At 38.7% G+C, this 10,047-nt stretch overlaps 1 gene segment (V, D, J or C); it reads left to right on the top strand.

Annotated features, from left to right (window-relative positions):
• Positions 1-633: 633 nt before the first annotated feature.
• On the top strand, positions 634-2,025 carry LOC137194880 (Ig kappa-b4 chain C region-like; the record flags this gene model as incomplete). The annotated part of the segment is given in 2 exon segments: positions 634-706; positions 1,559-2,025. Coding segments are annotated over 2 exon segments (405 nt in total), but the record flags the coding sequence as incomplete, so codon positions are not given.
• Between the last annotated feature and the right edge of the window lie 8,022 nt (positions 2,026-10,047).

Genomic DNA, 10,047 nt, shown 5'->3' with positions numbered 1-10,047 from the left:
TCATGGTTTTGATGGTTTTGTGGGCTTCATTTCAGAGGGACGGATGTTCATAGAGGAGAGGAGTTTGATTCTCTGGACTTTACCTGTGAAGCAGCAGCAGAGGAGAGTCCAGATGAGGACGGAGATCAAAGTCATGTTGTTGATGAGGAGGATTTCTGTGGCTTCTGTTGTGATGAAGGACAGTTGTCAGTCATCCAGTGTTCAACTCTCAGGATTATAAACTCTCCCAGAGCACTGGAGCATGGTGCCGCTGATGCAAAGTGGCTCTCTATGGAAATTCTCTGACTGACTCCAACAGGGACTTGGATTACTCTGATGATGCTGTTTCATCAATGGATCAATCAACTTATCACAGTATTGATTAGGATGTGTCAGTGTTTATTTTTATGTGGTTTGGACTTCATGTGTATTGACGACTGTTTTTTTTCAGAATATATTTTGTTACAGTTAAATTTATTACAACACAAATTTAACATTAATTCAAATTAATTTATATGAAATAAAATCACATATTCATAAATTGGCGGCTCTGTGTTGTTGTAAGTTTTCGAGTTATTTCAGTAATTTTACTTCATTTTGGTGAGTTTGTTTGTGTCAAAGTCAGAGAGCCGTGACTCTCTACACTGAGAGGTTTTTGTACGGCGGCTCAATGAGTTTGTATCACTATGGTGGACTTTTGGTGGAGGAACCAGACTGGATGTTGGATGTAAGTTTCTGCTAAAATATTAAATACTGTATCATCAGTTAAGTTTATAATTTCTACGTCTGAACATTTGTAGTAGATATAAGTTTCCACTGTGCTGATCTAAAACACTTTAAAGTCTCAGTTTTATTGTTTGTTCCTCTTGTGTTTCCTTAAAGTTGAACTCAAAGCAGCTTTACTGAACTTTTTTTTGAAATGTTCAAGTTAATTTGTTAAATGTGAACAGCTTGAACTGCAGGACAGAGTAAAAAACAACAGTCCTACTTTAAAAATGATTTTAATTTCAGCCTTTAATTCTCTGTTTTAATTTAATCATTTAAATTCAAAGAAGATAAACAATGTGAAATGCTGTGAATCTCTGATCATTTAAAATGTCTCCAGTTGTCTTTTAACCTCAGTCTGAAATCATTTTGACAGTTTTTTGAGGGTTTTTCATTTTTTGAATGTCTCAACATTTTCCGTATATTACGGTGGTCTGTTAGTTTTGACTGATGAATCTGATTAACTGTTGATCTTTTGATAGTTTTGAAAGTAAATATGTTGTTTTAAATTCAAACTAAATCATAGATGTCTGAATTATATATTCAAACTTTATGTCCTTATTTATATATAGTGTATAGTGTAAAATAAAATACATTAAACAGTCATATAAAGGACTTAAAGGAGTTTCTGTCAGATGTTTTTTCTGCTCCACCAGTCACTCACTGACACACTGTTTCACTTCCCTCTGAGAAACCTCTCATGCATATCAGCACAGAAAGAGTCCTCATATGGCTCCACCCTCTCACAGTAAAGGTGTCCAAGTGTCTGGTGTTGGATTGACAGCTGTCCTCTAATCTGATTGGTGTCTCCTAGGTGATGTCCGTCCCACCCTGACGGTGCTGCCCCCCTCCAGCGAGGAGCTGCAGCAGGGGAAGGCCACGCTCATATGTCTGGCCAACAAGGGCTTCCCCTCAGACTGGAGTCTGGCCTGGAAGGTGGACGGCAGCAGCAGCAGCAGCAGCAGCGGGGAGGAGAGCAGGAGCCCCGGGGTGCTGCAGAAGGACGGCCGCTACAGCTGGAGCAGCACCCTGAGGCTCCCTGCAGACCAGTGGAGGAAGGTGGGCGCTGTGACCTGTGAGGCCACCCAGGGCTCCCAGACTCCAGTCTCAGAGACACTGAGGAGAGACCAGTGTTCCCAGTCCTGACCTGACTCACTGGGACTCTGCTACTGGTTTTACTCTGCTACTGCTCTCACTCTGATCACTGCAGCTCTCTCTCTCTTATCACACTGATTCAGTATTAGTCAACATCAGTTATTCATGTTTTCTTTGCTGTTATAATGCTCATTCATGTTTGAACAAAATAAAGATTTTCTCTTCAAATCAGACTTTTTTCTCTGGATATTATCATATGGATGGCAGATGTCGTATTCTTTATGATAATAATCAAAATGAAATGATAATAAACATTATTTCCACAGAACAAGTCATTCATAAAATGCAACACAAAGAGTTTTACATGAAAGAAAGTAATCATGACATTTACAATAAAACACAGATAAAAACAATAAAACTGGATCAAATTGAATTCAGAAGACATGATGAGAAAAGATCAAATAACCATCAGATAAAAACTCTTTAGGAGAAAGCAATTGTGAAAACATGTGTCTTAAAAGATAATACAGCAGATTAAAGACTCAAAGCTGCATCAAGGTGCAGTGAAGAAGATTTTCCAGGTGATGGTCTGTTATAATAAATAGTGAGATCACTTCCTACATTGTCTTCTATCCACTAACTCTGAGTGTCTCTGTGTAGCAGTGCTATCATAAAGCAGCTAAGGGCTGCTGTGGGTAGAAGGACAAAACGAGGCCATTTGAAACTCATTTCTCTTTCACGGTTTTTACATAAATCCTTAAAGCTGCTGATTCTGAATTTAAAAAACTCTTCTAATGTTTTCTGAGTGTGATTCATTTAATGAGTCTTTTAATTTGTGGTTTATTGTCTGTTTTCTCTACAGTTTGTTTAAGTATCATTGTTAAGATAAGACAAGTAGAAACTACAGAGTCTCATGATGCTGATTCATAATTATACCAGGGAGGATAAATGGTTCAACTTTGTTGTAACAAAAAGGTTCAAAGGTTCAATCTCCTCATGATGAGCTGCTCTGGATAAGAGCGTCAGCTAAACAGCTGAAATATAAATGTGATGTAAATGTTGAGAGTTCCCTCACTCCATTAGTTCCCTTCCCCTCATAGGTCATCCCCACTACTGAATTATGAATATAAGACCTATAATCATTGCAAAATAAATGATAATAACACCAAACTTCATACAACGTTTGTATATAATGTATACAACCCCCCCCCTTATTCTTAGAATTTTAGAGTACTCTTCTGGTGAAATATCCTCATAAATCCCATGACTTTAGCCAAATCTTACATTAAAAATCATATTTTAGTAGGAAATCCATTGATACAGGTTTGAAAGTGTTCAGACTTATAGTTTAGACGTCAGAAGCCTCTATTTGACACAAAGGTCATGCCTCCCCATAGCTTTACATTATAAGGGTGATGGGTGAATATTTCCATTTTATTAAATTTATCACCACACCTGATGTGCATGCCAAATTTCGTACGTTTTTGAGCATGTTTATGGGGTCAAATTTAGGGTTTAAGTGGCGTAATAATAAAGAAAGAAACAAACACACAAAATACAAGAGGGCCTTCGCCCTTAATATAATTTTCAGATCTTTTTTGTCTTTTTTAGTCCTGACTTGTAACACAAATACAATATTACTGATATTTGTGTTTGACTAAAATGTTCTGTATTATATTTAATTAAATATAAATAGTATTTTCTTATTGATTGATATTATATCAATATGAAAAGCACATTGAACACATTATTAGTCAGAGCTGTGAGAGCAGGGAGGAGGAGATTAAGGGAGGAGCAAAACTGTCACTGAAGTACAGAAAGACACAAACTTTCACTGTGGTGTTTCATACTAAACAACACAGACAGTTTCTTCTTATCTTCAAGATGGTGTCAATACAATTAAGTCTGTTTTCAACTTTGTTTCTGATCACACTAACAGGTAGGTGACACACTTCATATTTACTTCTATTGATGTTTGATTGAAAACTGAGCATGAAGTTGTATGTATTCATGTTATGAGTCTTTGACAACATGTTATAACAGAGTTATCTCTTCCTTTAGGTGTCAGCTGTCAAGAACTCACTCCAGTCAACAATGAAAAGAACAGTTTAGAAGGCAGCACTGTTACTCTGTCCTACAAATCCTCCAAACAAGCTGCAGCTGGTGATTATTTCTTCTGGTATCGACAATGTCCAGGAAAACCACCAGAGTTCCTCATTTCCCATTTCGGTTCAGGAGATCCACTATCAGATCCAGTACCTAGACTGTCATTTAAAGTCAGTGCAGATAAAACCCAAATGGATCTGCAGATCTCCTCTGCTGCAGTGTCTGACTCTGCTGTGTACTACTGTGCTCTGCGGCCCACAGTGACAGGAAACACCAAAACTCTGTACAAAAACCTTTGGAGCAAAGACAACAGAATACTCCACAACATCCACTAGAGGGAGTCACACACTGTTAAACTTCAGTGGTTTCTTATCAAACAGTCTAGATTCTTTTCCCTCATGAGACACAGTTGTGATGAAGAGTTTTACAAATGGATGTCATTTGACATATGAGTCTCCTCCTACTGACTGCAGAGGTGGCTGCATGGCAGAGAGCTGTTTGATTCCAGCTGTGAACATCAGACCAAACACAACTCACAAAACCACTCAACACTTATTCAAACTCAACATTGACTTACAGCATTTCACTTGTGTAACCATGGAAACACTGGCTGTCATTTCACTGTTTTCAGCTCTTGTAGGTACGTATGTTTTTGTCATTGTGTGATATTTTCCAAATGATGGATATTTGACTCTGGAACAGAACTTTAATACAACATGTTTCCTTCACTAGGTAACACCTTGGAAGATGATTTCTATAGAAATCAGTCAAATGAACAGTTGATCAGTTTGTGTCCACAGAGTAACACTGTACAGTTGACATTTTCCACTGTCTTATCCTCTCAGCCTCATGAACAATGTTAGTCTAATGACTTCATTTTCTCTACTTTTTCCAGGACTAATAGCTGGAGACACAATCTCTCCTGTACAAGATGAAGTCAGTAGAAGAGAAGGAGAATCTGTCACACTCACATGTACCTATGAGACAAGTGGAACTTGGAGTTACCTTAACTGGTACAAACATCATTCTGACCTTCAGGCACCTCAGTTTATACTCTGGAAAGGAGCAGGATCAGAGAGTCATAAAGAATATATTCCTGATGAACGATATGAATCCAAAAAATCAGCTACAACAACTGAGCTGACCATACAGAATCTAACCCTGGCAGACACAGCTCTCTACTACTGTGCTCTAGACACACAGTGATAGAAAGTGTAGAAGAGGCTGTACAAAAACCTGAACACAGATATCTGACTACTCTTCAAAGAGGAGGGAAGTGGTATTCAAACCACAGCTTCATATCAGATGGATTCTGCTAATTCCTGTTTTATCAGAGTCACTGTGGTTACAGCTGCTAATGAAACACTGTGGGAGGATTCACATGAGCAGCAAATCCACATCAATGACAAACCAGCTGGATGATGCTTCAAACACAAAACCATTTCATGGAACAAAAGATTAAATGAAAAAAACTAATCAACAGATTATTCACATTAAAGTTTTGATATTTGCAGCCTTGTTCATTTTTCCTTGTTTTGGTTTGTATCAAGATTTCAAGTGTTTGTTGTCACTATTCAGCCATGATGTGTCAGTAGATGAACACAACACAGAACGCATCGTTCCCATCAGAAAAAGTGCTTTCAGTCAGTCAGTATTCTGTCATTGCAGCTAAACAGTGGAACTCGCTCCTCAAGCTCATCAAGGAAATTCATACATATCACACTTTCACAGACCAGCTGACGATGTGGCTCATTGAAAACCAGGTTTGCCGACATTAGTCTGTCGACAGCCCTCTCTGCTGCCATCTTGTGTTTTTAATGTGATACATGTAATTCTGTTTTATCATATGTCTTCAGTTATTACCTTATTCTGTTCATGCTGTTGTGTATATATGTGTATATAACAAAAATATCGTAAAAACGGTAAAACGTCTGTCAGCAAAAGTTGCCAAACACTTACCATCAAATAACAGTAAAAAACCTTTAATTATTCTACAGAGATTTCTTTTAAAAATACGGGTATTTACTTCAGACATTGTCTGCATTTTTACAGTCCAACCATTGTAAAATAAAAAGAAAATATCATTATAAAACATCACTAGAATGTTAAACAAATGTATTAACCTGCACAAAAAAATTTAAATGATTGCAGAAATATCTTAAAATAATTTTATTAAATTTATTAATTTAAATGAAGACTGTTGTTTTCATACAGTAATCTTTGTTAAATTCATAGGATTATCCAGTCCATCCACAAGAACTCCCCATCAAAGTAAAGATTTCTGGATGTAAAACACAGAAAAATTATGTAAAATTACATTTAAATTACCCTCCTATAGCACCCATTAACTGTATCTTGAGAGCTTTAGGCTTTTATTTTATGTGATTATCCAGTCTATTTACAGTAAATTCCTGGTAAAATTGATTTTATACTGTACAAAAATATAAGATCATGTGATAATAGTTTATAAAAACATAATTATGATAATCGTTACTTTATATAAACATTATTTGACAGTAAGAACAAGCAACTCTCCAATATATTTACAGGCTTTTCCCATTAATGTATGAGGTTTACTTTATATAAACATTAATTGATAGTATTTAAAGGCAACTATAAAATATATCTACTAGGGGTGTGCCCGAATACAAAGACGTTATTCGGCAAAGCACAAAAAACATGTGAAATACCAGCGTGCAGGTCGGTTACATCACTATCTCAGTGTCTCTCCTCTGCTCCGCTGTTACGTCTATCAGCAGGTCTCAATGAGGGGAGTCACATCCACCTACTACATGACTCACATTTCCTTATTTGGACATCACTCCCGGAATACACTGAGAGCGTGGTGCTGATAACGCCAAGGTCACAGGTTCGATCTCTACACTGGCCAGGATCAGTTGTTGTAAAGGGAGAAGTTCTTGTGCCGCCTGCAGATGGAAAGAAAGTTGATGTGAACTTCCCTGTTTCTAACCCATGGAATGACCAACAGTGCCACATCATCTCACACGTGTATCCTGTGAAAGCTTCACGTCCAAAGTCCTGCTCCGTCTTACTCGTTGTCTGGAGACTACTACTGTAGCAGCATTGAAACGTACACCTCCCTTTCCACATGACCACGTGGCCTAAAGGACAAGGCGTCTGACTTCGGATCAGAAAATTGAGGGTTCAAATCCCTTCGTGGTTGGCTATCCCTGCTTGCATTGCATATGTGTCTGTTGAGTGAAGAAAACCCCAACGAGAGGCTGTGAACATGTACATCAACCTATGTGACATTGCTGATCATGGGTAAAATCTGCTAGTAGTCACAGAAATGCAGCAGATTAAACAAAGTGTTTGGCTTTAGGAACTTACAGGAAGTATGTGTTTTCTGTGATTAACATCTGTATCAGAGGGGGTACCTGTAAATATTCGGCACCCTCGCTCTGCTTATTATGGGCACATTCAGCAGGAGTAACACTTTGGAGGAATCCTGGTTAATGTCAGTTCCTTCAAATCAAGGCATTGTGTGTTTCCTGCCATGAAGATTTGTATGCAGAGCGTTGGCTTTTCAATGTTTGGAACCACGACATTGCTGATTGTGATGAAAAACTACTCATGAGTGGAGTAATGCTTTGGAGGAACTGTGTTATAAATGTGTTTGGTGTGTACACCAGCGTTATGCAGAGAAAACCTACTTCTGTCATGGAATAACTTTGAGATGGACAGCAGCAAAGTCACCAGCAATGTGGGGGGAAATTCAACCTTCTGGGGGTTACACAGTCCCAACTGTCAATAGGCTGCCTATACTGTAAGGCAGGTTCAGGAAGTGCTACCATCGTCCTCCCCCCATCGCTTCAATTGGATGTGTCCATCCATGTAATGTCACAGGTCAAGCAGGAAATGAATCAAGATGGAAAGAGTGGAGTTTGAACCGAAAATAACGCTAGCCGATACAAATGGATGACGGTCCCAAAAAACAAAAAGGTGGAGCAGAAAAGGTCAGAGAGAAAAAGAAAAAAGATCTTGAGGCTGATGCTGCAAAATGTTTCAAGTTAACACATTTATTCAAAATATCGATGCCACTGCCAACCAAAATCCTGTTAGCGTTAGCATGGCTAGCTGCAGTGATAACATTAACAGTCCATGGCCAGATGAAGAGGAGGAGGAAGAGTCTGGACAGATGAGCAGCAGGCTGATTCCAGTGGAGAGCAGGAGCAAGAAGAGGAGGACGCTGCCGAGGATGAGTGAAAGCTGCATGATAACCTCCAGCAGGTGATACTGCTAACGTTAGCTCATGTAGTGACAGTGTTAACAGCAGAGCTCTGAACCTGACGCTCTCTGTTACACAAGTAGCATGCAAGAGCAGCTTCATCAAGAATAGATTACGGAGCACTACATTTAGAAGCGTTCATGTTTATGGCTACAGAATAAAACTTTCTTATAGCTTCAGACACTGATGGAATGATGTAATCGACAGGATGGCAGAGAAGAGACGTCTTCTCACCGCCTAAGGTAGGACATGCTATTCTATTCTATTCTATTCTATTCTATTCTATTCTATTTGTTGCTTATGCTGTTTTTTAAATGATGTCAGCTGATTGGTCACACTGGGTCCACTCCATTAGGCTGCAGGCCTGCTGCTTGTCACAGCCTGACAATACCAGTGAGTGAATGTTTAAATAGTGTCGGTAGCATGAAATCCTGACTGTTAAGCCTGATGTGTGAATTGCATCAGATCAGCTGCAAACACAATGTTGGATGATTGACTATTAACAGTTCTCACAATTCCAGATCATCAATGAATTAAATCCTAAATACGCCTCTTGGGCTGCTGATTTGTCCTCTAAGCTATTTCTTGGCTATTTATTTATTTATTATATTATTTTATGAAACCCTGTAAGTACACCTGTTGTTTGGGTTCTAACTTGATATCTATTGCTTAGCTTATATGTTATAAATACCCTGTTATTGCTTTATGCAACTCATAAGTGTGTTTGTTGGGGATAAATGTTGCCGGTCCAGATGAGAATTGCCAGGGCAGAATTTTGTTCCCAGTCTGACTCTGCAGCCCACAGTGACAGAAAACACCAAAACTCAAACTCAAACACAACCTGACAGATTTTTGATGCTTCTGTAGTTTCACATGACAACAGATCAGTCATGTAAAAGCTGCTTCAGGCAAAGTTTTTATGTTGACAATGAAGACATAAGAGAAGAGAAAGAGTCCTGCGATGGTGATATAACTGGTAGGATGTCAGTATACACATCCTCCTTACTGGGATCAGTGATGTCACAGTGATGTCATTAAGGGAGGAGGGGCTTCCTCTACAGATGGGAGAAGCCCAGCTGTCCCCATCACAAAGTAAGCAGACTTCAGTAAGTTGACTTTGAGGATTACTGAGCTGTTTATCTTTGAACATGTTACTTTTAGTGCCAGCTCTGCTCCTCTGTATATTCACTGGTAAGTCACATTTTATTCATTTTATTAATTAGTTGAATTCAATGGCAAGAACATTCATATCTGATAATGTAATTAAAGCAGCTACATAGTTACTGAAGCACAGAACAAGAAGCCCAAGAAAATGTAAATTTGTTCACTAACTTCTGGATTTAAATATTTTCATGTAGGTGTCAGCTGTGAAGAACTTACTGCAGTCAAAAATGAAGAGAACAGTTTGGAGGGCAGCACTGTTACTCTGTCCTATAAATACCCAAAACTTTCATCTGGTGATTATTTCTTCTGGTATCGACAATATCCAGGAAAACCACCAGAGTTCATCATCCAGCACTTCGGTTCTGGAACAGTAGCAAATCCAAAACCTGGACTGGAGATTACAGTGAAGGACAAACAAATCCATCTGCAGATCTCCTCTGCTGCAGTGTCTGACTCTGCTGTGTACTACTGTGCTCTGCAGCCCACAGTGACAGGAAACACCAAAACTCTGTACAAAAACCTTTGGAGCAAAGACAACAGAATACTCCACAACATCCACTAGAGGGAGTCACACACTGTTAAACTTCAGTGGTTTCTTATCAAACAGTCTAGATTCTTTTCCCTCATGAGACACAGTTGTGATGAAGAGTTTTACAAATGAATGTCATTTGACATATGAGTCTCCTCCT

Source organism: Thunnus thynnus, chromosome 12, assembly GCF_963924715.1.
Source record: "Thunnus thynnus chromosome 12, fThuThy2.1, whole genome shotgun sequence".
Taxonomy (NCBI): domain Eukaryota; kingdom Metazoa; phylum Chordata; class Actinopteri; order Scombriformes; family Scombridae; genus Thunnus; species Thunnus thynnus.
The sequence above is the reverse complement of the archived record's forward strand: the minus strand, read 5'-3'. Positions and strand labels throughout refer to the sequence as shown.